Here is a 27385-nt window from a genome sequence, read left to right as displayed (position 1 = left end):
AGCACTGTGATTGGCTCAGGGGTGGGCCCAGGACCCAAATCAGACCAATCAGAGACTGGGAGTGTTGCTACACAGTGTGATATAACTCCTAAGCTGTGGGTGGCCATCCTGATTCCACCTGAGCCTGCCATAGAATCCACGGGGTGGGGGTGGGGGGGGTGCTGAACTAAAAAGCAAAGAGAAACTTGAGAGACATTGATGATGTTATTTAAGCATCCAGGTCTGGCCATACCTGAAGCTGGTTCAATCCTAGACTTTTCAGCTAATACATTCCCTTTTCTGCTCAAGTTGTTTTCAGCTGGGTTCCTGTCACTTGCAACCCAGAATTCTGTCACAAAGTCTGACTCTAAAGAGAGTATCAGCTGGTTCATAATTCCCTGGGCCAAACAATGCTCACTTTTGTTGTCTGAATTACCCAGATGACCTAAAAGAAAGCAAGTCAGCTACCTTTTAGTCTCTGTGTCCTCTATGAATTGCTAGGAGAGACAACACCGTGTGCTTTGCCAGCAAAGCGGGGGTCAAGTGAGGTGCTGGCTGTCCGCTGCCAGAACCACTCCCCCACCATGCAGCTGAGGCCCCTGTCCCACCCCTGCCGCTGCTGATCCCCAGCGTGGCCATTCGGATTCTGTGCACCTCGGCCTTACCAGAGCCTTCTCCTCAGAGCAGCCCCTCACCCCCACCCCGTGGGAAGGCCCTACAGAGCCTGCCCCAGTCTCACCCTGCTTCTAGCACAGTCCAGGGCCACCCTGACAGCCAGTTCTCTCCTTTCTGAAGGAAGGGTGGGGAGAGAAAAAAAGAGGGGCTTGGAGCAGACTTCGGGATTCCTGGCCACTTCGTCCGACAATCAGCCTATGCTCTGGGGTTGCTTCATCTGCCCATGGGAACTGTGATACTGACCCCAGAAGCGCTCTGGAGACTTCTCCAGAGAATATCTGCCGGCAAGGGGTGCCTGCCCTGGTGCCTGCACACTGCGGTGCGAGAAAGAAACGTATGTTTCCTTCCTTTCTTCCAGAAGAAAACTGCTGATTCAGAAAACAGAAATGTTAACTCGAGTTTCAGGATATGCCACTTAAAATGTCCAGATTGGGGTCGAAATGGCAAATGTTTTGTTATATATATTTTATCACACACATACAGTCCATATTCAGCACAATGCCTGGCCCTTGGTGTAGGAAAGGAAGAGAGAGACTGTGCAGAGGAAGGGGGCTGGGGGGAGGGAGGAGAAGGAAGGACAGAAAAGAAAAGGAGAAGGAAATAGGAAAACGGCCTCATCATTGGAACATTTCCCTAGACCAAGGAGGGGGCTAGCCCCCAGGCAGGAATTCCATGATCTTCCAGGGCAAAAATGAACCCAGCACTTGGCCCTAGGGAACAAGGGGCAGGTAGCGAAGGACAGCTGGTGGAGAGGATTAGCACGTGTACCTGGCTCAGAAAGCTCCTGCGTGAACTGAGGTAAGTGCCTCTCCTGACCATGGTGCTTTCCTGAGGGTTCTGGGCCTGTCCTACTGCCCCTGTGGTCAGGGAAGTGCTGTGGAAATCACCAACCCTGCCCTTTGCCCAATCTTGGTCTCAAATCAGGCTTTACTGTCAACCCCTCATATCTCTGAGGACAGGCTTCTAAGGTGAGGAGATCCAGGTGGCCAAAGGTTGCCACACTTGGCCGCCACACCCCGTGAAGGGAACCCCTGACACCACTGTCCCTCCAGCAGGGGTCCTTTGTATACGAATGAGTATTCCTCCTATTCCTCCGCTCTGGTGTCTGCTGCATGGCTTACCCAGTGCACAGCTTACCCAGTGCACAGCTGGAGGAACAAGAAGTGCTTTCAGCCAGCAAGGCCTCAGCAAGCCAAGGCATCCTGCAGGGACTCCATGGCCATAAAAAGGTACCAGAGAGTTGATGATTTACCCACCTTTATTGGACAAAGCCGTCATGCTGACCCAAGGCCTCTCTGCCCGGCGGCCTGCGTCTATCAGTCTTCCTCTGCTATTTTTTTCTTGTTCTACCCAACACTCAAAATACACCTTTTCAAAGCCACCTCATTAATACAAAATAATCAAACCCCAAAATAACCGGGAAGTCAAACGTCACACCAGCAGCCCTCAACAGAGAGCTATAGGTCACCGCTCTCCTGTTTGTTAAAAAAAAGTTTCACAAGAACATTTCATTTATTAAAACAATTTCTGTAAACTGAGAATAATAAAATTCATGTTCTTTGCTTGAGTAGCATTTCAAGTGGAAGTACTTTTATTTTAAGGCACCGTAAAATGAAGGACTCTGTAAGGACATCTCTGCTTCCATGTGTAAAAGTCCTTTAAAAAAAAAAAAGCCTGCATGGTGATCATGGCTGTCGGAGTGTGGAAAACAAACGTCCTTCAATGCAGCTGTCCTCACCAGGACACATGCTACAGAGCCTGACGTCGCTATTAAAACTGACAACCTCAGGACAGGTCCCCCATGAGGTCCCCAAAGGACAGAGAGGTACACTGAACAATTACAATTAAAAAGAGGCAGTGGGGTGGGGGACCCACAAAACCAAAACCCCATGTAAACTTGGCAGCGTTGGCGTCTCTCCGTCCCCTTCCTCCTCCTCACTTCTCCTTCTCATTCAGGCTGGCATCCCTCTGCAGCGTGGACGTCAGCTTGTTCTGCAAAATCGCCGCCAGTTTTTTGGACGTCTTTTTGAGAAGCGTGCTGCCTGGGTGGGCACTGTTCACGTGCAGGTACAGGTCCTCCTGGGTGGGGCCCGTGTAGCCACAGTCCTCGCAGACGTAGAGCTTGTCCCGGCGTTGCTTGTACGCGTACTGCTGCTGCACCCCGTGGATCTTCTTCAGGTGGGACTCGAGGGAGCAGCGCTGGGTGAAGGCTTTGTTGCAAACGTCACATTTGTAGGGGCGGATGCCTGCAAGGGTGAGGGCAGACATGTCACTGGTGGGTCACAGCCAAGCCAGAGAGAGCCTCCAACTAGGAAGCCACTAACGGTCATCACGGCCTGGGATCCATGACAATGTGAGGAAAATGATTAAAGCAAGAAACAAAATTGTCTACAAAGGAATATAACATGCACACGAGCAAATATAACAAACATTATGATGAATATAGCCAAAAAAAAGGCTGCCTGGATTTGGGAGGAGGATTTTTATCCCTCTCATTTTTATGCCTTAGTGTTTTAATTTTATAGTGACCAAAGTAAACTTGGTTTTTATTTTAGTTTGTATTTTCCTGGGAACAGACCATAACATGAAGATTCCAGGACAAGTGGTTTATTTGGTGATCCCCTACGTACCCGTAAGGGAATGAGGAAGGCAAGGGAGCCAACACAGACAACTTGGTTTTATCAAGTTAGTTACTGGTGTGGGTAACTGGAGCTCAGTCCTGCCAGGGAACCTTGGGAGACAGTGTAGAACATGCACCTCCGAGTTACCTCCCCCTCAGTCACTGGGTATTCGTCCGCCAGCTCCCTCAGTCATTGTTTGGGGCTGCTCCTGGGCAGCATGAAGTCCCTCCCCAGGACTTCTGTCCTTACACAGACAGGGTGGGCTCGGGCAGGAAGCCCCTTAGGGAGAGCTGCAGGAGTGGGCAGCTCAACTTAGACAGGTGTGCCTGGAGATGGTAAGGGTGAGGGCATGGATGGGGCACTGGCAGCATGTGCCACAGCTATGAAAACACCTCCAAACTAGATCTTGTGCTGGCTTTAGACTATGGCTAATTCTAGTGGAGAAGTCCCTCCACTAATGGTGCAAATAGTTAATCTGCTCGGCTGCTAACTGAAAGGTTAGAGGTTCGAGTCCACCCAGATCTACTTCCAAAAAATCAGCCATTGAAAACCCCATAGAGCACAGTTCTAATCTGACACACATAGGATCGCCATGAGTTGGAGTCAACTGTCAGCTGGTTTAATCTTAGTGAGGCTTCCGTCTGGATGGACAGTCACATGGACAGTCACATGCACAGTATACAGCAGGGAACTCAGCTCTTCTTACTTCCATCACCGGAATGTCGCAGCTTCATGAGGTCAGAAGGTCAAACAAAGCCATTTAATTGCAGACTATGGGAGGTGGCATTGATTATTTCAATGAACTTGAACAGTGTTTTACATATTTGCTGGAGCCTCGGAATCACCTGGATAGCTTATTAATATTTTGACTCATTCCTCCTGAGACTCACTGGGCCTGGGGTGCGGATCAGGAATCTATATTTTTAATAAACATCCCTAGATATTCTAATGTTTGAACTGGCTTTAGGGAGGCACCAACTAGGGTTGTAAGATTCTGGTTCTGGGCTCACCTGGGGTCAGGTGAGCTAGTGGCAGAGCAGAGGCCACAGTCCACACCCAACTCAGTGCCTTCCACTGTCCAAGGCCATCGTTCCAGCTGGCACCTGACCAAAGTCTCACAATCAAGCAGAAGGCTGGAGTCCATGGCAGAAGGAAACGTGCTAAGCCTGAATCTCACAGGACAGTCTAAGAAGATGGTAGCTACAGCAGATCAGCACAGCTTACCGAGCATCTGTTGTGCGTAGCCTGCTGTACCCAGCACTGCGGGGAGATGGGCAAAGTTAACAATCACAGCAAGGTCTAACTTAGGCTCTAAAGGAGGCCACGGTGCCGCGGAAGCACAGCAACCCCAGAGACAATGAATGCTGTGAGAGGAACCTGGAGCCGGGAGGGAACACCGGGAGGAACCACAGGCTGCCTCAGAACGAGAGGACGGAAGACCGCAGCCCTGAGGAACCCCAAAAGCCCTGGACTCTAGGTCTGGGGCTGGGACTAAGAAGATGCATTTTAATTTTTACATTAAAAAAATTTAGTTGTTTAAATCTAAAAGTAATATACCCCCAGGGTATAAAACGAAAGAGGAGAAATAGTTTAAGGTGAAAAAGAAAATGTATCCCTTTTCAGCCCACCCACCTCCCATTCCCCAGTCCCACTGTCAACAGGTTCTTGTGAATTACATATTTAAGTTCATACATATATACATATGCATATATATATAAAACTTGAATATTGTTGTTGTTAGCTGCCATTGAGTCAGTTCCGACTCATACTGCCCATATAGGACAGAGCAGAGCTGCCCCACAGGGTTTCCAAGGAGTGGCTGGTGGATTTGAACTGCCAACCTTTTGGTTAGCAGCCTGAGCTCTTAACCACTGTGCCACCAGGGCTCCTAAATATATATATATATATATTTACATATTATATATAAAACCCACTGCCGTTGAGTCGATTCCAACACATACCAACCCTATAGCACAGAGCAGAACTGCTCCACAGGGTTTCTGAGGAGCACCTGGTGGATTCAAACTGCCTACCTTTTGGTTAGCAGCTGTAGCTCTTAACCACTACACCACCAAGGTTTCCAATGTATTTAAATATATATTTACATACACGCACATACACACACACACACACACACACACACACACACACACACACACACAGATATAATCGCCCTGGGTGAGGCCTGAGCAGTGGGATTTTTAAAAGCCCCCCTGGAGAATCTAACGTGCAGCCAAGCAGGAGAACGGGTATTCTGAACCACTGCCCGTCTACGTCAGTACGTGCAGGGATGTTTTTCTGCAAGCATAAACAAGAAGCCTTGGAGAGAAGGCCTGGCGTGTGTGTGGGTGCAGGGTGCTTTCCATTGCATCCCTTGCTGTACTATTTGCAATCTCAAACCACGTACTGGTATTAATAATATTTTACTATTAACAGTGATTTTTATTCGGGCAGTGGGATCATGAACTCCTCTCTTTTTCTTTTTAGCATTCCTAGGCTGGTATCAGGGTGGGCACGTGCCTCAGGCACGAAATTTTAGGGAGCACCACAAACTCAGCAATCAAGATAAATAACATTTTAATACAATATTTTAAAAAGAAAATTAATGCAAAAAAAATCCGTGATGAACAAAAGATAAAAATTTTAAATAAAGACAGGATCCAACAGTGCCATGTCATGCAAGATCGGTGCTTGATGCAAAAGGAAAAATGTGTGCCCCTAGGGGCCCTGGTGGTGCAGTGGTTAAGAGCTCAGCTGCTAACCAAATCGTTGGCAGTTCGAACCCACCAACCACTCCTTGGAAACCCTATCGGGCAGTTCTACTCTGTCCTATAGGGTTGCCATGAGTCAGAATCGATTTGACGGCAACGGGTTGGGTTTTGAGTTTTGGTTTATGTACAAGGTTTTATGTATTTTTTAATTGGTATTCCCCTCCCCTACCCTTAAATATTAGAGTAGTTGAAAAATTGAATAGCAGGTATATTAAAATTCGTATTTTTTACTTATACCGACACAGAATTTATTATAATTTTACTCTCCTGGCTTTAATGGAGGCAAACTTATCAACAGATATTTTCCAAATCTACTTTCTCACCTTAACAAAGTTCTTGGAGATTTTTTAATGTTGGTGTTCATATAGCAATTCATTCCTTTTTAACAGCACTGTGGCGTCTTATTGTATGGTTGTATCCAAATACATATTTTTTAAAATATGCTGCTCCAGCCCCCACCTTCCAGTCACATCACTGTGCCTTCTATGAGTTAGTTAGCCATGTGAGGTCTAAGGATCGCAGTGCCCCACGTTATCTGGGAGCTTGCTGGAAATGCAAAAACTCAGGCTCATCTCAGGAATCACCCTTTGAGAATCACAGATCTAAAGCAATGCCAGGGGTGGTTCCGTGGCAGAATTCTCGTTTTCCATGCAGGAGACCTGGGTGCAATTCCCAGACAATACAACTCATACAGTCACCACCCATCTGTCAGTGTATGACAGATGTTGTATGTTGCTATGCTGATAAACGGGTTTCCGCAGAGCTTCAAGATCAAGATCGACTAAGAAGCCGTGGTGCTCTCCTTCCAAAAATCAGACAATGAAAACCCTATGGATCACAATGGTCCAATCCAAGGTACCAAGCAGCACTTCATTCCGTGGAGCATGGGGTCCCCATGTGTCAGGACCTACTAGAAGGCAGCTAACAACGAAAGTGATGCCAAATTAAGCCTCAGACCAGCACTTCACGTGTCTAAAGGTAGCCAAGCCCCCTGCCCCTTCCATCTAAAAAGGGTTACATGTTTATAGGTCCTTAATAGTGGCTCAAGGAGGGGGCAGGGTGAGAGAAGCCATTTTTGTTCAAAATTTTTCTAAGTACGCAGATGAGAAAGGAAGTCAATGTGGAAAAAACAAAAGAAAACATCTCCTCACTTTCATTCCACCACCTCAACAAATCAAATCCCTTTTGCTTCCTTCCAGCCTGCACCCAGACATACGCATAATTGCCTGCAGCATTCATGGACATAAACCTGTGATGGATCAATGTTATAATGAAGTATTACTCAGCCTACCAAGCAGAATGCAGGCCTATATATATTCTGTGCATTCTAGAAAAACTGGCAAAGTCAAGAAACTGCTTTATTCTCTTCAGTGCTTGGCACATAATAAATGCTCAGTAAAAAATTTTAAATGAGTGAATGAGGGAGCCCTATTGGCCCTGGGACATACAGGTCACATCTTTGCAACTAGTTTTCTATGGATTTAAGGGCTACATGACTCTCCCAAAGGAATACTGGCATACCTCAGAGATATTGCAGGTTTGCTTCCAGACCACTGCAATGAAGTGACTATTGCAATAAAGTGAATATTGTGGCTTGAATTGTGTTCCCTAAACACGTGTGTCAACTTGGCTAGACCATGAGTCCCAGTACTGTGTGGTTGTCCACCATTTTGTGATCTGATGGGATTATCCTATGTATTGTAAATCCCAATCTCTATGATGTTACTGAGGCAAAATTAGAGGCAGCTATGTTAATAAGGCAGGACTCAGTCTACAGGGTTGAGTTATATCTTGAGTCAATCTCTTTTGAGATGTAAAAGAGAGAATTAAGCAGAGAGGAGAGGGACTTCATACCACCAAAAAAGAAGCACCAGGCGTGGAGCATGTCCTTTGGAACCAGGGTCCCTGTGCTGAGAAGCTCCCAGAACATCGCAAGATTGATGGCAAGGACTTTCCCCAGAACCAACAGGAAGAGAAAGTCTTCCTCTAAAGCTGGTGCCCTGAATTTGGACTTCTAGCCTCCCAGATTGTGAGAGAATAAATTTCTGTTTGTTAAAGCCATCCACTTGCAGTATTTCTGTTACAACAGCCCTAGATAACTAACACAGTAAGCCACACAAATTTTTGGTTTCCCAGTGCATATAAGTTATGTTTACAGTATACTGTAGTCTACTAAGTGTGCAATAGCATTATGTCTAAACAAAACAATGTACATACCTTAATTGAAAAATATTTTATTGCTAAAAATGCTAAACACCATCTGAGCCTTAATCTTTTAGAGTCGTAATCTTTTTGCTGGTGGAGGGTCTTGCCTCAATGTTGATGGCTGTTGACTGATCAGGGTGGTGCCTGCTGAAGGCTAGGGTGGCTGTGGCAATTTTTTAAAATAAGACAGCAGTGAAGTTTGCCACATCAATTAACTCTTCCCTTCATGAAAGATTTCTCTGTAGCACGTGATGCAGTTTGGTAGCATTTTATGCACAGTAGAACTTCTTTCAAAATTGGAGTCAATTCTCTGAAACCCTGCCGCTGCTTTATCAACTAAGTTTATGTAATATTCTAAATCCTTTCTTGTCGTTTCACCAATGTTCACAGTATCTTCACCAGGAGAAGGTTCCATCTCAAGAAACTACTTTTTTTGCCCACCCATAAGAATCAACTCCTCGTCTGTAAAAAGTTTTATCATGAGATTGCGTCTTTAGGCTCTACTTCTAATCCTAGTTCTCTTGCTATTTCCAGCACATCTGCAGTTACTTCCTCCACTGAAGTCTTGAGCCCCTCAAAGTCATCCATGAGGGTTGGAATCAACTTCATCCAAACTCCTGTTAATGTTGATATTTTGACCTCCTCCCATGAATCACAAATGTTCTTAATGGCATCTAGAATGGTGAATCCTTTCCAGAAGGTTTTCGATTTACTTTGCCCAAATCTGTGAGAGGAATCACTATCCGTGGCAGCTATAATCTTTACAAAATGTATTTCTCACATAGTAAGACTTGAAAGTCTAAATCACTCCTTGATCCAGAAGCTACAGAATGGGCGTCGTGTTAACAGACATGAAGACAACATTAATCTCCTTGCACATCTCTATCAGAGCTCTTGGGTGACCAGGTGCATTGTCAATGAGCAGTCATATTTTGAAAGGAATCTTTTTTTCTGAGCAGGAGGTCTTAACAGTGGGCTTCATATATTCAGTGAACTATGTTGTAAACAGATGTGCTGTCATCCAGGCTTTTTGTTCTATTTATAGAGCACAGGCAGAGTAGACTTAGCATAATTCTTAAGGGCCCTAGGATTTGCAGAATGGTAAATGAGCACTGGCTTCAACTTAGTCACCAGCTGCATTAGCCCCTAACGAGAGAGTCAGCCAGTTGTTTGAAGCTTTGAAGCCAGGCAATGACTCCTCCTCTCTAGCTATGAAAGCCCTAGATGGCATCATCTTCTTCCATCGTCTTCCAGTATAAGGCTGTTTTGTCCACACTGAAAACCTGTTGTTCAGTGTAACCACCTTCACCAGTTACCTCAGCCAGATCCTCTGGAGAACGTGCTGCAGCCTCTACACCAGCACTGGCTGCCTCACCTTGCACCTTTATGTTATGGAGACAGCGTCTTTCCTTAAACCTCATGAACCAACCTCTGCTAGTTTCAGATTCTTTTCCTGTAGCTTCCTCACCTCTCTCAGCCTTTACAGAATTGAAGAAAGTTAGGGCCTTGCTCTGGATTAGGCTTTGGCTTACGGGAATGTTGTGCCTGGTTTGATCTTCTATCTAGACCACTAAAGCTTTCTCCGTATCAGCAATAAGGCTGTTTTGCTTTCTTATCATTTGTGTGTTCACTGGAGTACCACTTTCAATTTCCTTCAAGAAATTTTCCTTCGCATTCACAACTTGGCTAACTGTTTGGCACAAGAGGCCTAGATCTCAGCCTATCTCAGCTTTCAAAAAAAAAAAAGTTTTATTTTTTTTCCTCACTAAGCTTAGCTGACTTACATGGGCATGAATTGAGGCGCCCCAAAACAATTACAATAGTAACATCAAAGATCACTGATCAGAGGTCACCAAAACAGATATAGTAATGAAAAAGTTTGAAATATTATGAGAATTACCAAAATATTACTCGGATACACAAAGTGATCACATGCTGTTGTCAAAATGGCGCCAATAGAATAGACTTGCTTAACGCAGGGTTGCCACGAACCTTCAATTTGTAAAAAATGCAGTATCTGCGATGTGCAACAAAACAAAGTATGCCTGTGTGCCCACCCTGGGTCTCCGTAGAAGACTTAGTAGTTTCCCAAGCCATCGTTAGCCAACACTCCAGAGAAGAAGACCCAGCTCTGTCCTCCACACTGGCTCCCACCATTCCTGGTAATCAAAAAACAAACAAACCTGATTTCAAGCCTGTTGTCATTGTTACCTGCCATTGAGTCAGCCCTGACTCAACCTTACTTACAGCAACCCCATGCACAACAGAACAAAATGCTACGCCATCACCATGATCAGTTGTAGATCAGACCTGTGATCCATAAGGTTTTCATTGGCTAATTTTCTGAAGAAGATTGCTAAGCCTTTCTTCCTAGTCTATGTTGGTCTGGAAGCTCTGCTGAAACCTTTTCAGCATCATAGCAACACACAAGCCTCCAGCGACAGACAGGTGGTGGCTGTGTGTGAGGCACATTGTCCATGAATTGAACCAGGATCTCCCGCGTGGAAGGTGAGAATTCTACCACTGAACCACCAATATCCCATGATTTCAAGCCTATGGCTCATTAATACAGAAATCCACCCAGAGATCGGTTGCTCCTTTTTAGGAGTTATTTGAAATAACCAGCTGTGGGGGAAACCAGCACACTTAAACCAGGTTAACCTAGATGCAATAAACTCCTGGATTCACAGAAACTGAGGTTCCCAATCCTACTCGTGGCATTCCCACCCCAAAGGTGATCTGAGGAGGTGATCTAGAAGTGGCTGCCCTGCATCTTGCCTGATCCTTGTCCCTTTGGAGAATAGAGCCACGCCTTGATTAAGTCCACTGTGCACAAAGTCCAGTCTCCTTCCTCCTTTACTCTACCAAAAAACCAAACCCGTTGCCGTCAAGTCAATTCTGACTCACAGTGACCCACAGGACAGAGTAGAACTGCCCCACAGTGCTTCCAAGGCTATAAATCTTTACTGAAGCTGACTGCCCCGTCTTTCTTCCATGGAGTGGCTGGTTGGTTTGAATGGCTGACCTTTCTGTTAGCAGCCAAGCACTTAGCCACGGCACCACCAGGGCTCTTCCTTCACTCCACAGACCCCCAGGGATAGCAAGTACTCAGTGATACAGCTTCAACAGTTTACAGTCTAGGGAAGTATAATGCAAATAAGTTCTATTCATATGCTGGCTGGTGGGTACATGAGTCCTTAGCATTCATCTTTAAATTGTATTTGTTTGCACTATTGTATGTATAATTTATTTCACAATTTAAAACGTGGTTGCCATCATTCCTCTGTCAGGTTGTCATACTGTGGTGGCTTTCATGTTCCTGTGATGCCAGAAGCTTTGCCACCAGTATTCACTGGTGGTGGACAGATTTCAATGGAGCTTCCAGACTAAGACAAACTATGAAGAGGGACCTGGTGATCTTCTTCTGAAAAGAAAAAATTGGCCAGTGAGAACCTTATAAACGGCAATAGAAGATAGTCTGATAAAGTGCTGGAAGATGAGCCCCTCAGGTTGGAAGACACTCAAAATACGACCGAGGAAGAGCTGCCTCCTCAAAGTAGAGTCAATCTGAATGACGCACAGAGAGCAGAGCTTTTGGGACATTCATTTGCTGACGAGGCATAACTCAAAATGAGAAGAAAACAGCTGCAAACATCCATTAATAACCAGAATGTGAAATGTTAAGAACTAGAGTCTAGGAAAATTGGAAGCTGTCAAAAATGAAATGGAACCCTTGCAGATAAACGTCCTAGGGATCAGGGAGCTGAAACGGACTGGGATTGGCCATTTTGAACTGGACAGTCATATGCTCTACCATGCTGGGAATGATAAATTGAAGAAAAATGGCATCTCAGTCATCATCAAAAAGAACGTTTCAAGATCTATCCTGAAGTACAACACTGTCAGTGGTAGGATAATATCCCTATGCCTACAAGGAAGACCAGTTAAAACAACTACTATTCAAATTTACAAACCAATCACTAACGCCAAAGATAAGGAAACTGAAGATTTTTACCAATGTCTGCAGTCTGAAGTTGATCAAACATGCTATCAAGATGCATTGATAATTACTGGTGATTGGAATGCAAAAGCTGGAAACAAAGAAGGATCGGTAGTTGGAAAATAAAGCTTTGGTGATAGAAATTACGCCAGAGATCACAAGACAGAATTTTGCAAGACCAACGACTTATTCATCGCAAATGTCTTTTTTTCTACAACATAAATGGTGACTATACATGTGGAGCTAGCCAGATGGAATACATGGAATCAAATCGACTACATCTGTGGGAGGAAACGATTCAAAAGCTCAATTTCATCAGTCAGAACAAGGCCAGGGGCTGACTGCAGAACAGTCCATCAACTGCTCATATTAAAGTTTAAGCTGAAGCAGAAGAAAGTTAAAACAAGTTCACAAGAGCCAAAGTACAACCTTGCACATATCCCACCTAAATTTACAGACCACGTCAAGAACAGATTTGAGGCATTGAATACCAACAACCAAAGACCAGACGAGATGTGGGATGACATCAAGAACGTCATATATGAAGAAAGCAAAAGTTCATTAAAAAGACAGGAAAGAAAGAAAAGACCAAAATGAATGTCAGAAGAGACTCTGAAACTTGCTCTCAAACACAGAGTAGCTAAAGTGAATGGAAGAAAAGATGACGTGAAAGAGCCGAACAGAAGATTTCAAAGGGTGGCTCAAGAAGACAAAGTATCATAATGAAATGTGGAAAGACCTGGAGTTAGAAAACTAAAAGGGAAGAACACACTCGGCACTTCTCAAGCTGAAAGACCTGAAAAGAAAATTCAAACTTCAAGTTGTAATACTAAAGGATTCTATGGGCAAAATATTGAATGATGCAGGAAGCATCAGAAGAAAGGAATACAAAGAGTCATTGTACCAAAAAAAATTGGTTGACATTCAACCATTTCAGGAGGTAGCATATGATCAAGAACCAATCATACTGAAGGCAGAAGTCCAAGTTGCACTGAAGGCACTGGCAAAAAACAGAAATTGACAGAACACCAATCGACAGAATACCAATTGAGATGTTTCGGCAAACTGATGGCAATGCTGGAAGCACTCACTCATTTATGCCAAGAGATTTGGAAGACAGCTACTTGGCCAACCAAGTGGAAGAGACTCACATTTATGTCCACTCCAAACAAAGGTAATCCAACAGAATGCTGAAATTATTGAACAATATCATTAATACAACACGCAAGTAAAATTTTGCTGAAGATCATTCAAAAACGGTTGCAGCAGTAGATCAACAGAGAACTTCAAGAAATTCAAGCTGGATTCAGAAGAGGTTGCTGATGTCAGATAGATCCTGGCTGAAAGCAGAGAATACCAGAAAAATTGTTTATCTGTGTTTTATTGTCTATCAAAGGCATTCGATTAAGTGTATCATAACAAATTACGGATAACATTGTGAAGAATGGGAATTTCACAACACTTAATTGTGCTTACGCGGAAATAGTACATAGACCAAGAGGCAATCGTTCAAACAGAACAAGAGGATACTGCATGGTTTAAAATCAGGAAAGGTGTGTGTCAGGGTTATATTCTTTCACCATATTTATTCAATCTCTACGCTAAGCAAATAATCCAAGAAGCTTGACTATGTGAAGAAGAACGTGGCATCGGAATTAGAAGACTGATTAACAGCCTGTGACATGCAGATGACACAGCCTTGCTGATTGAAAGCAAAGAGGACTTGAAACACATCCCAATGAAGATCAAAGACTATGGCCTTCAGTATGGATTATGCCTCAACATAAAGAAAACAAAAATCCTCAAAACTGGACCAATAAGCAACATGATTACAAATGGAGAAAAGATTGAAGTTGTCAAGGATTTCACTTTACTTGGATCCACAATCAATGCCTATGGAAACTGCAGTCATGAAATCAAATGACATATTGCATTGGGCAAATCGGCTGCAAAAGACCTCTTTCAAGTGTTTAAAAGCAAAGATGTCACATTGAGGACTTAGGTGTGCCTGACCCAAGCCACGGTATCTTCTTTTTAATTTTATTTTTATTGTGCTTTAAGTGAAAATTTACAGTTCATGTTAGTTTCTCATACAAAAGTTTATGCACATATTGTTATGTGAACCTAGTTTCTCTTCCTACAATGAGACAGCACACTCCTCTCCACCCTGGATTTCCCTTGTTCATTCAACCAGCTCCTGTCCCTTTTTGTCTTCTCATCTTGCCTCCAGACAGGAGCTGCCCGTTTAGTTTCATGTATCTACTTCAGTTAAGAAGCAATCTCTTCACGAGTATCACATTATATCTTATAGTCCAGCCTAATCTTTCTCTGAAGAGTTGGCTTCAGGAATGGTTTCAGTTCTGGAGTAAGACAGAGTCTGAGTGCCATGTCTTCTGGGGTCCCTCCAGACTCAGACCATTAAGTCTGTTCTTTTTACTAGAATTTGAGTTCTGCACCCCACTTTTCTCCTGCTCCATCAGGGACTCTCTGTTGTGTTCCCTGACAGGGCGATCACTGATGGTACTTGGGTACCATCTGGTTCTTCCAGTCTCAGGCTGATGGAGTCTCTGGTTTATGTGGCCCTTTCTGTCTCTTGGGCTAATATTTTCCTTTTGTCTTTCGTGTTCTTGATTTTCCTTTGTTCCAGGTGGGTTGGGACCAATTGATGCATCTTAGATGGTAGCTTGCTAGCTTTTAAGACCCCAGACACCACTCACTTAATAAACTTTTTTATCCCAACTGACCTAGAAGTCCCCTGAAACCATGGTTCCCAGACCCCCGACCCTGCTACTCTGTCCCTGGAAGTATTTGGTTGTATTCAGGAAACTCCTTAGCTTTTGTTTTATTCCAGTTGTGCTGACTTCCCCTGTATTGTATGTTGTCCTTCCCGCCACCTAAGATAATTCTTGTCTACTATCTAGCTAGTGAATACTCCTCTCCCTCCCCACCCTCATAACCACCAAAGAATGTTTTCTTCTGTGTTTAAACCTTTCCTTGAGCTCTTATAATAGTGGTCTCACACAATATTTGTCCTTTTGTGACTAATTTCACTCAACATAATGCCATCCAGATTCATCCATGTTATGGGATATTTCACGGATTCATCATTGTTCTTTATCATTGCATAGTATCCCATTGTGTGAATACACCATAATTTATTTATCCATTCATCCATTGATGGGCACCTTGGTTGCTTCCATCTTTTTGCTACAGTAAACAGTACTGCAATGAACATGGGTGTGCATGTATGTATTCGTGTGATGGCTCTTATTTCTCTAGGATATATTCCAAGGAATGGGATTGCTGGATCTTATGGTATTTCTATTTCTAGCTTTTTAAGAAGTGCCAAGTCAATTTCCAAAGTGGTTATACCATTTTACATTCCCACCAGCAGTGTGTAAGTGTTTCAGTCTCTCCACCACCTCTCCAACATTTATTATTTTGTGTTTTTTGGATTAGTGCCAGCCTTGTTGGGGTGAGATGGTATCTCACTGTAGTTTTGATTCGCATTTTTCTAATGGCTAATGATAGTGAGCATTTTCTCACGTATCTGGTAGCTGCCTGAATGTCTTCTTTGATGAAGTGTCTGTTCATATCTTTTGCCCATTTTTTAATTGGGTTATTTGCCACTTTGCTGTTGAGGTTTTGCGGTATCTTGTAGATTTTTAGAGATTAGCCACTGATTGGATTTGTCATAGCCAATTTTTTTTCCCAGTCTGTAGGTTGTCTTTTTACTCTTCTGATTAAGTCTTTTGATGAGGATAAGTATTTGATTTTTAGGAGCTCCCAGCTGTCTAGTTTCTCTTCTGGTGTTTGCACATTGTTAGTAATGCTTTGTATTCTGTTAATGCCACATATTAGGGCTCCTAGCATTGTCCCCATTTTTCTTCCATGATCTTTATAGTTTTAGAGTTTATATTTAGGTCTTTGGTTCTTTCTGAGTTACCTTTTGTACATGGTGTGAGGTATGGGTCTTGTTTTATTTTTTTGCAGATGGATATTCAGTTATGCCAGCACCATTTGTTAAAGAGAATGTCTTTTCCCCAAGTAATGGACTTTAAGCCTTTGTCAAATATCAGCTGTTCACAGGTGGATGAATTTATGTCTGGATTCTCAATTCAGCTTGATTGGTCTATGTATCTGTTGTTGTACCAGTACCAGGCTGTTTTGACTACCACAATGTGAGGCCTCCCACTTCATTCTTCTTCTTCAATAATACTAAGCCATGGTATTTTTGATTGCCTCATGTGCATGCGAAAGCTGGACAATGAATAAGGAAGACTGAGGCATCGATGCCTTTGAATTATCGTGTTGGCGAAGAATATTGAATATACCATGAACTGCCAAAAGAACGAACAAATATGCCTTGGAAGAAGTACAGCCAGAATGCTTCTTAGAAGCCAGGATGGCCAGACTTTGTCTCGCGTACTTCAGACATGTTATCAGGAGGGACCAGTCCCTGGAGAAGGACATCATGCTTGGTAAAGTAGAGGGTAAGAGAAAAAGAGGAAGACCCTCAATGAGATGGATTGACACAGTGGCTACAACAATGGACTCAAAAATAGCAATGATTGTGAGGATGGCACAGGACCAGGCAGTGTTTCGTTCTCTTGTACATAGGGTCGCTATGAGTTGGAACCGACTCAACGGCACCTAACAACAGCAGGTGGGTGGTAGAAAGAGGTGAAAGGGAGACTTCCTTCATTGTAAACTCTTGAATTTTGCACCACCGGTCTGCATTACCTAGTCCAAAAAGTATTTGTTTATTGGCTTATCAAAATGGGTTTTTCCTTTTTAAATTTCCTATTCCAAATACCAAGACTTTGTATCACACATCCCCCGCCACCCAAATTTTTTACTATTGAAACTTTCAGCTTGTTTACATTACCATAGCTCAAACCAAAAAAAAAAACAAAAAACCCAAATCCGTTGTCTTTGAGTTGATTCCAACTTCGTGGTGACTTCATGTGTTATAGAGTAGAACTTAGCTCCATGTCTTCTTAGCTGTAAGCTTTACAGAAACAGATCTCCAGGCCTTTCTTCTGAGGTGCAACTGGGTGGGTTCAAACCACCAACCTTTCAGTTAGTAGTTGAGAACAAACTGTTTGTGTCACCCAGAGACCTTGCCATAGCTCAAGTCCTTTACTGAATTTTATCCAAACTTGAACTTCTGCGAGAATCTAGTTTTTTTCACAGGTCTACTGGTAGGAATGGACCTTTAGGGAAATCTCCCAAGAAAGCAATTTGACAATGTCCATAAAAACCATAATTTGTCTACCCTTTGACCCAGCAATTCCACTTCAGGGAAATAATTCTATATAAAAACTCACACAAGTAGGCAAAGACTATACAATATCCTTTGTAGTACTGCCTGAAATGAAAAGAAGGAAAAAAAAAAAAAAAACCCTGAAATTTGAAACACGTGTCATCAATTGGGGAATGGGAAAATTAAGGTGCCTGCATAATTGAAATTATATTACCATGTCATACGATGAACACTTTGACAACTATCGGAAAGAATGGGGTGTGCCTACCTGTGCAGATATGAAACAATCTCCAAGACATATACGAAAAGGCACAACGTGCACTCTGGGAAAAAAATTAAATGGTGGTTTGCTCTCCAGAGTGGAACTGGGGCTTGTATTACTTTGTAGTTAAAAACACATTAAAATAAATTCAAGATTAAAAAATAAAAGAGCGAAGAGAGACTGGTAACTGAGAGGCAAAGCCACAGGCTGCATTCCCTGACAAGGCCGCTAGAGGTGGAGGCTGCTTATCCTTCCGTTCTTTTTTCCTCCATCTGCCCCACTCCAAACTTCTCCCAATCTGTGTTTTCCCAAATCCGGGCAATCCTTCCCTTTAGGCTCCAAACAAAGACGCCACTGTTTTCTCTTCAGTCAGGATGGGATTTGTTTGCCTTCTATTCTTCTCTTTGTAGCCCTGATGGAAGATAAGGTCGAGGACAGTCCACGGGCAGGCGGGGCGAGCATGCAGCTTCGGCCAAGGACCACCCCCTTCCCTGACCTTATCTGTCCCTTGATCTGAATTCTTTAGCTTCTCTCCTTGTAACTCAGAAGCTTGCGCAGCAATGGAAGCACCCTGAATTGACTGCTTTATTCCAGCCTGAAGTTGTAAAGTTATAACCAAGTGTGAGTGGACTACCTCCCCGGGCCACTGCTCCTCCTCCCCCGAAGACTGAGCCTAGAACCCCACACATGTGTGCCCTTTTCAACTGTTTATAGGGGTGCCTTTCGGTGGCTTGGAGCCCTGGTGGTATAGCAGTTAAAACTCGGCTGCTAACCAAAAGGCTGGCCGCTCGAATTCACCAGCTGCTCCTTGGAAACCCTATGGGGCAGTCCTACTCTGTCCTATAGGGTCACTATGAGTCGGAATTGACTCCACTGCAATGGGTTTGCTTTTGGGGTGTTTTTTTTTTTGGTTTTTAGGTGGCTTGTACTTTCTTCTCTACAGTGTTGTATCTTAGCTGGAGTGTTCTATAGAATAACAATCCATTTACCAATGACTGAAAAATGAATAATATAATCTTTTCAATAAATGCTGAACTTGAATGTGAGCCTGGCACACCTTGTCATACCTGTAAACACCACCAAGAACCATGGGTGACACAGCAGGGCACTCAGTAAACATTCTGCATCTCCAGCAAGCTCCCAGATGATATTGATGCTGCTGGGACACGGGCGACACTCTGAGTAGCATGGGTGTCAAACACTTAGTGCACAGTCTGCCCCATATAAATGATATCCCACATCCAAAGTGAATTATTTACTTCCCAGCTGATTCAACTTAAGACACTTAAATAAGTTTTCCTCTTCTCCAAGGAGCTCCTGGGTGGTGCAAACCGTTAACACACTAGGCTGCTAACTGAAAGGTTGGTGGTTTGAGTCCACCCAGAGGCACCTCAGAAGAAAGGCCTAGCCGTCTACTTCCGAAAAATAATCAGCCATCGAAAACACTATGGAGCATAGTTCTACTCTGACACTCATGGGGTCTCCATGAGCCAGAGTTAACTAGACAGCAACTGGTTGGTTGGGTTGGTCCTCCAAGAAACTGCCCTGGGCAATTGGCTTCCCAGAAGCCTAGAAGATTAGGCCGCCCTTGCCCAGTGTCTGAATGAAATGGGCATATGAAAGTCCAGCTCACTTGCCAATAGAGAGGACACCTTGGTTGTACCACTCAAATTCCAGAGCTCCTGTGGGATCAGGCTGAGGCTGGACTCCAGCTTAGTCCACAGCCTTGTTCAACTCCTTCCCCCGCCCTGTTTGCTTCCTCCACTCCCCTTCAGGTTCCTCCCGAGCCCTCCCTCAATGAACGAACCACCTTACAAAAATCAGCATCACAGACTACTTCTAGGGAGCCCAACTTAAGGCAATTTGGGTTGAAAATAGCCATTCATTTGCTGATAAATTTCCATACAACGTTATGGAGTTTTCTTCTGCATTCGGTTCTGTCTTCCAGTCTTCACTCAGATGTCATTTGACTAACATCCCCCACCCCTCACCATCTCACCCACACACACCCCTCTGATTTACGATTTTCTCAGTGAAGTCATACCCCCAAAAAAGAAGTCCTAATCCTTCCTTTCATCTGCTTGGATATTAATGTAAGATATTTTCAAGCTCTGGTTTCCCTGGATCTTTTCCAAGATATTTTCTTGTATCTGCAGTCTTTCCTTAGACGCCCTGTTCTCTTGATAGTTACAGGGAATAGGAAGAAACACCAGGGGGAGGATGAACCCTGGCTCCCTACCCCGCTCTCCTTGCCTACCTCATCAATATTGTAGCTACAGTTCTGAAACTAAGGGTCCTGGGATAAGTCTTTACATTGCTCACGGTCTAGGCTAATCGGCCTATAAGCAAACACAACGTCATTCCGCTGTCTACTACGTCTGTGTTTGCCGTACGCCAGTAGCCGCTAAGTATGCTCCTCGTGGCAAACTCACGGCACCACAGCAGATCTGCGCTCCGCAGAGTTTCCAATGGCTGATTTTTCAGAAGCAGGTCACCAGGGCTTCCTTTCAATTCACTTCTGGGTGGACTTTATCCTCCACCTTTTGGGGTGGCATTTGAGCACGTTAACTGTTTGCACTACCCAGGGACTCCGTGTGTTTGTATCAACAGTGTCTATATCATTGTTTCTGGCCTAGATATAGCACTTACTTGTAATAGTCAATAGCAAAAATCCAATATTCAAACATCTCAGTCAAAGGCAAGACCCCACTGGCCTTCCCATCAAATTCTGGTGAGGTCTTTTAAAGCCAGTGAGAGTGGCTCAAATGAACTGAAAATCTGTCTGAGAACCCCAAACATCGCCTTTTTTATTGATTGTCTCTTTAGTATGAAGCTCAAGAGATGGCAGGGCAGGCCTCTGAAGCCTGCAGACCAGGCCTTCTTGGCGGCTCAGGCACTGGGGCACCCTTGCTGCTGGGGATCCTTGCTGTTTGCCACCATCTAACTCCTCAATAAGAACAGTATCTGACACGGTGCTGGAAGACGTGCCCCCTTGGTTGGAAGGCACTCAACACACACAGTGGCTGCAACAATGGACTAGAACATACCAGCAATCCTGAAGATGGCACAGGACCAGACCATGTTTCATTCTATTGTTCATGAGATTGCCATGGGTCAGAGCCAACTTGCAGGCAACTAACAATAACAACAACAACAACTTATTATTATTACTTAGAGGCATCTCTTCATCGGAAAATAAATTAGGGCAGGGAAAATAGGTCCCAGGCATTTTCACAACTCCATTTGTTGATCACTTTATGAATCATAATTATAATGAGTAAAATTTATAAAAATTGTTATCTTGTAGATTTCAGTTATGTAAGTCAATGCTCTCCAACCAAAACTATGATGCACGCCACTTTGTAATTTAAAATTTTCTAGTAGCCACATTAAAAAAAGTAAAAAGGAACAGGTGAAATCAGCTTTAATAATATATTTCACTTAACCCAATATAGCCAAAATATTACTGTTCCAATGCAAAATCAATATTAAAGATGATCGATGAGTTATTTTACATTCTGTTTTCGCATTAAGTTTTCAGAACCTAGTGTCTCAGTTTGTGCTCACAGCACATCGCAGTCCGGACAGCAGGGCTGCAGGGGCTCAGTAGCAGCATGTGGCCAGTGGCTGCTGGGCTGGCCAGCATAGCTCCAGGTTTTCCCACTCCTCTGTGGCCCCTGGGAAGCAGCCTCTCCCTTGATGGGATAAACTGCCTAGCGCTTTGGGAAGGCACCAAACCTCTCCCTCGGGCTGAAGGCATTTTTATTCACCCATTTAAATGAATTTCAGCCCAAGAGTTGGAATCGCTCCACGGCAACTAACGACAACAACATAGGACTCACTAGAAGTAGCTCCTCTGAGGAGCGGAAGATGGAGAAGGTCTGCGCACCTCAGCCCAGGGCCTGAGGGGGCACAGGACGACCCCTTTCCTGCTCACTCTGGCACCGCTGAACACACACACTCCATCTTCTCCTCTGCCACCAACTAAGCCCCAGGCCAGACTGTATGGTTTGTACCAGTTTCCCTTTATTTGTCCTTTCTCCGGAAGCTCACAGCCTTCTACACCTGAACCGGGGCAGGCTGGTGAGGTGTGGGAGGTGGCTGGCCTCAGGGATGCTGAAGAAGGCACTGGGAGGCACAGGGATGGAGAGGGGGACTCTGGAGAGGATAAAGACCATGAGCTGCAGGGTCAGACAGTTGTGGCTCCCAACTCCACCACTTGCGGGTTATTTAATCTCCCTGAACCTCAGTTTCCTCACCTATGAGATGGGAGTGTCTTAGTCATCTAGTGCTGCTATAACAGAAATACCATAAGTGGATGGCTTGAATTAGAGAGAAATTTTCTCTCTCACAGTTCAGGAGGCTAAGAGTCTGAATTCAGGGTGCCAGCTCCAGGGGAAGGCTCTCTCTCTCTCTCTCTCTCTGTCGACTCTGGGGGAAGGTCCTTGCCATCAATCTTCCACTTCTCTAGGAGCTTCTCAGCAGAGGGATCCTGGGTCCAAAGGACACACTCCCCTCCTGGTTCTTCATTCCTGGTGGCATGAGGTCCCTGTCTCTCTGCTTTCTTCTCACTTTTATATCTCAAAAGAGACTGACTCAAGATACAACCTAATCTTAAAAATTGTGTCCTAACTCATTAAAATAACTGCCTCATTAGCATCACAGAGGCAGGATTTACAACTCAGGAAAATCATATCAGATGACAAAAAGGTGGACAATCACACAATACTGGGAATCATGGCCTAGCCAAGTTGACACACATTTTTGAGGGACACAATTCAATCTATAACAGGGGGTAATAACAGCACCAACTCCTTGGGATTGTTTGAGATGACAGGACAAATGCTGAGAGCCTGGCATGTAGAAAGCTGACCATTTGCAGTCTGCTACCGTCTGAGGAAGCCGTGTTGCCCTCTAAAGGATCCCCGAGCCTCTACAGAGCCATCCTCTCACTTCCTAAATCAACTTTCCGTTCCTCCCTGGGATGGACAATGTCAGTGCCTCACCCATACCCCTCAGCCCACCACCAGGTCATCTCAGATAGCTCCTGTACAGGCCAATTACTTCTTGCATCTCTCTGCCTGGGAATGTCCCCAGCAACAGAGCTAGGCCTGCAGAAGGCAGCTGGGGAGAGCTGCCTGGGGGGTTGAGGGTCCCAGCATGGACCCCCAAGGAAGGAACCCCTGGAGCAATTCTGGAGGGCATTTTCTGTGTTTCTTCAGAGGGTCCACAGTAGGAGGGGTCCCCAACCGCCCACAGCAGTAACCTGCTATTATTGGCTTGTTCACCTCCCTGTATGCCCCTCCCCATTTTCTCACTGTGCCTCCTGGGACCTCCCAAATAAGCTGTCTACACCCAAGCCCTGTGTCAGGGTCTGCTTCTGTGGCAACTCAAACTAATACACTCCCCAACTGGAATGCCCTCCTCCACTGACCAGCTGTGGGAATCTTGTCCATCCTTCAAGGCCCAGCTGAAAGGCCACCTCCTCTGAGATGCCTCCGTGGTTTCCTGGTCAGAAATAACGGCTCTTCCAGGACTCCCCACTGGCACATGCCATTTTTCCTTCAGTCTGTCACACCTGCTCTTTCTGCTTGTGTTACAGTCAGACGTTCAAGCGCATCTTGCCCGAGGGTGGCTGAGATCTCCACGAGCACACAGACCAGTCCTAGTGCCTGTCACACATCAGGTCCTCAGGAAACCTCTGTCAATTACTGTAACTTTTACTACTACTCATAGTTAATATTTAATAGGTGCTTACAATATGTGAAGCACTTTCGCCCTGAAGTCTCACAACTACCACTTTAAGTGATAGGTACTAACATCACTATGCCCATTTTAGAGGTGAAAGAACTATGGTAAAAGAGTAAGGCACTTTGACAAGGTCACACAGTCAGCTAACTCAGATCCACAGCCCTCAGCTACTGTGTGACTGAAGTTATAAATTCTTCTCTCAGAAGCAGTCAGTTCCCAATAGTTCTTGGAGAGTTAACTCAATCACAGCTGGGGCAGCCGCATCAGCTCAATGTTTACTCTATCTGAAGGTACCGAGCAGTCCCCGTGGAGCCCACCTGCAGAAGCTGAAGGAACAGTCCAAGCCCTCAAGGGCATCCTTAGACACCTATGAAAAGCCGGCAAACTCTCCAGGGCAACAAATGACAAATGGCTGGAAGAAGGGCCCCCAGCTCACCCCACACCCTTGCCTACAAGTTTTCTGTGAGTCCAGCTTCACAGTTACCCTGTCCATCATCGGCTTCCTGGGACCCTATACCACCCTGTGGAGTTCTCCAAGCATTCTCCCCACACCAACCTAATGTGCCAGCCCAGCCAGCAGGGGTCAAACTGGTCTCGGGATGAAAAAGGAAGCCTTATAGCCAGCTCCCAAAGGGTACACACTATGGATTCCACTTATATAAAGTTCAAAAACCGGCCACAGTGATTTAGGCTGTTAGAAATCACAGTAGTAGTTCCCCTTGGAGGAAGGGAGGGAGTGACAGGGATGGAACATGTGAGGGGCTCCTGGGGGCTGGAAATACTCTGTTCTTTATCTGCATGCTAGTTACATGGGTGTGTTCACTTTGTAAAAATTCATAAATTCGTTGAAATATGCAGTTAGGATTTGTGCACTTTTCTGGGTGTTTGTCACACTTGAGTGAAAAGCTCACTTGAGGAAAAGGAACATTTTAGCATTCCAGGGCACTCTCTAAAGGACAGGGAGGTCGCTCACGGCCAGCACCCAGATTAAGGACATAAAATTTAAAGGATAAGAGAAATCTGGATACAGGGGATCTAAGAAGGGCTCTGTGGGGACGGGGGAGCTGGAAGCCCCACCTGGAGGGAGGAGTGGACATTTCCCTACTCCTACTCAAACTGCCACCGGAAACCCTAAACTCTGAAAGGGCTTGAGGGCTCAAGGAGACTACAGTAAATTTTAGGAGGCTGCAGGGAAGGTGGGTGGTGGCTTGGGTGGGACTGAATGGATTAGGATGGGACAGGTTTGAATGAGGCAAGATGGGCTGGCATGAGTTGGGAAGTGGATGGAATGGGTTGGGAAAGGATGACATGGGATAGGATTGAGATTTGGAGGAAGGACCCAGATTGTGAGGGGCTTTACACGAAGCCCATCATGGTAAGGAGTTTGGATTTCACCCTGACCAGAGCTGGAGACTTTTGAGCAGGGGTGTGGCATTCTTTTAGGTCTCTCCTCAAGAGATCACTCTGGCGAAGGTGTGGAAAACGGACCCAAGAGGAGAAGCCTGGAGGCCAGATGTTTCTGAGATAAAACTAATGTGGCTCGTGACCAATCAGAAGGGCCAGGAGAGATGCCACAGGATACCAGCAGGACTCTGTGAATGGGCTGCTGAGGACCCTTCATAAGCGGGAAAATGGGGAAGGTTCTAGCACCACCTTCTATCAGCTAGCAAAGGACTGAGGGGGCTGGATCATGACACCATCCAGCATTTGTTTCATCCTTCCTAATTCTCAGAATCCTTCCAGCTAGTGATTTGTCCTGAGCCTCACTAGAACTTGTATCATTCCCATTTTACAGGGGCAAAAACTGAAGCTAAGAGCGGTGGCTTGCCTGGCCCAAGGTGACATAACTGTCAGGTGGCGGAGTTAGGAGGTGAACCCAGGTGGGCTGGCCACCAATGTCCGTCCTGTGATCTTTCCAGAAATACTGCACTGCTCCACGGTCCTGACTTGGTTCTTTGGTAGGAAAGGAACAGGAACTCTCAGCCAGAAAAACAACCGCCCCCATCCTCACCTGTATGTGTGCGGACATGCCTCTTCAGGTCAAAGGTGTCATTGAAGCCCTTGCCGCAGAAGGTGCACAGGTGGCTCTTCACCTGGTTGTGGCACTTGAGGTGCCGGTTGAGCATCCGCTGCAGGCGGAAGCCCTTGCCACACAGGTCGCAGCTATGAATCACCGAGTCATCGCATGAGCCTGTGGTAAACTGGGAGGCAGACAGAGAGGCTGTGAGGGCTCTACCACCACTCAGGACACCCCTGTGGCTCACTCCAGGAGCCCACCTCCCTGTGTCTCCAGGCTTGGCCTGGCTGTGGCTTCTGCCCCCTAAAAATTACAAGCATGTTTAGCTTTGGGAAAGGTGAGAGAAGGACTGACAGTTCATCTCAATCACCATTCTCCCTTTCTTCCTCATGAAAGACTTCTGATTTTTAGTCAGGCACATGGCCCCCAGCTAAACAGCTGTACTTCCCTGCCTTACAGCAAAGAAAAGCCAAGTGACTATCTCTCTGTAATGGGGACTTCACCATCTCTCTGTCAGTGTGTCCTACTGTGGTGGCTTGCACGTTGCTATGATGCTGGAAGTTATGCCACCGGTATTTCAAATACCAACAGGGTCACCCATGGTATATAGATTTCAGTGGTGCTTCCAGACACAGACAGGCTAGGGAGAAAGGCTTGGGAATCTATTTCTAAAAATTAGCCAGTGAAAACCATATGGATCACAACAGAATATTGACCCATTTAGTGCTGGAAGGGTGAGTGCCCTAGACTGGAAGACACTCAAAATATACTGGCCACAACAATGGATTCAAATATACCAATAATCATGAATATGATGCAGGACAGGGCAATGTCTCATTCTGTTATACATAAGACACGAATCAGTGCCAACGCAAGGGCAACTAACAACAGTAACCAACGGTGGGAGGGATGCCCTCCTTCCTCCTTCGCTCTTTTTCTGCTGGCGAGACCTCTAACAGCCATCTTGACCATGAGATGAAGTCAGCGTCGAGGACGAAGGAGCAGAAAGAAAGGAGGAGTCTGGGGCCTTGATGACTGCATGGAGCCTGGTATAGATAATCCCCAAAGAGGGCCACAATAAATTCCTTCTTCCCTGTACTTGCCCGCTGCTCCATCCATCAAGAGATAGAGACTATTTCCTCTCCCCCTTGAATCTGGGCTGGGCTTGTGACTGCTTCAACCAAAAGAATGCAGTGATGAGGTACCCGGTCCAGCTTCAGGCCTTAAGTGAACTTGCAGCTTCCACTTCCTCTTGGGAGACAACTACCAAGTAAGGAGTCCAACTACCCCAACACCACCTTGCTGTGAGGAAGCCCAGGCTAGCCATGTAGATGGAGAGAGGCTATGTGGAGGAGCACTGAGGTGCCAGATACATGAGTAAAACCTCACTGGACTTCTGGCCCAGCCCAGTGCCGCCACCAGCTGAGGGAGTAGCCCCAGCCAGTGCCACCCAGAGCAGAACTACCTAGCTGAGCCATGCCTCAGTTCCTCACCCACAAAATCATAAGCAAATAGTTATCTGGTGTCTTAAAAGCGTTGCAAGCAGCCATCTGAGATACATCAATTGGCCCCATCCCACTTAGAGCAAAGGAGATGGAAGAAAACCAAAGACACAAAGAAATACTAGCCAAAGGACTAAAGGACCAAACGAACCAGAGACTGAACCAGCCTGAGACCCGAGAACTAGATGGTATCCAGATACCACCAATGACCACCCTGACAGGGAACACAACAGAGAGTCCCGGACAGAGCAGAAGAAAAATGTAGCAAAGAACTCAAATTCACATAAAATGATCAGACTTTATGTTCTGACAGAGACTGGAGTAACCCCCGAAACT

At 45.2% G+C, this 27385-nt stretch overlaps 1 protein-coding gene across 1 annotated transcript in view; it reads right to left on the bottom strand.

The window, feature by feature from the left end:
• Window positions 1–2221: 2221 nt before the first annotated feature.
• Window positions 2222–27385, bottom strand: part of OVOL2 (ovo like zinc finger 2) — a 50638-nt gene continuing 25474 nt past the window's right edge. The window contains exons 3-4 of the mRNA XM_003411410.3: window positions 25542–25731; window positions 2222–2900 (exon numbers count right to left, since the gene is read on the bottom strand). Coding sequence (XP_003411458.1) covers window positions 2590–2900; window positions 25542–25731 — 501 coding nt within the window. The 3' untranslated portion in view covers window positions 2222–2589. The remainder of the gene's footprint in view (window positions 2901–25541; window positions 25732–27385) is intronic.

This window comes from Loxodonta africana, chromosome 24, assembly GCF_030014295.1.
Source record: "Loxodonta africana isolate mLoxAfr1 chromosome 24, mLoxAfr1.hap2, whole genome shotgun sequence".
In the NCBI taxonomy this organism is placed as follows: domain Eukaryota; kingdom Metazoa; phylum Chordata; class Mammalia; order Proboscidea; family Elephantidae; genus Loxodonta; species Loxodonta africana.
Note: the sequence above shows the minus strand (reverse complement) of the source record. Positions and strands in the feature narration are given on the sequence as shown.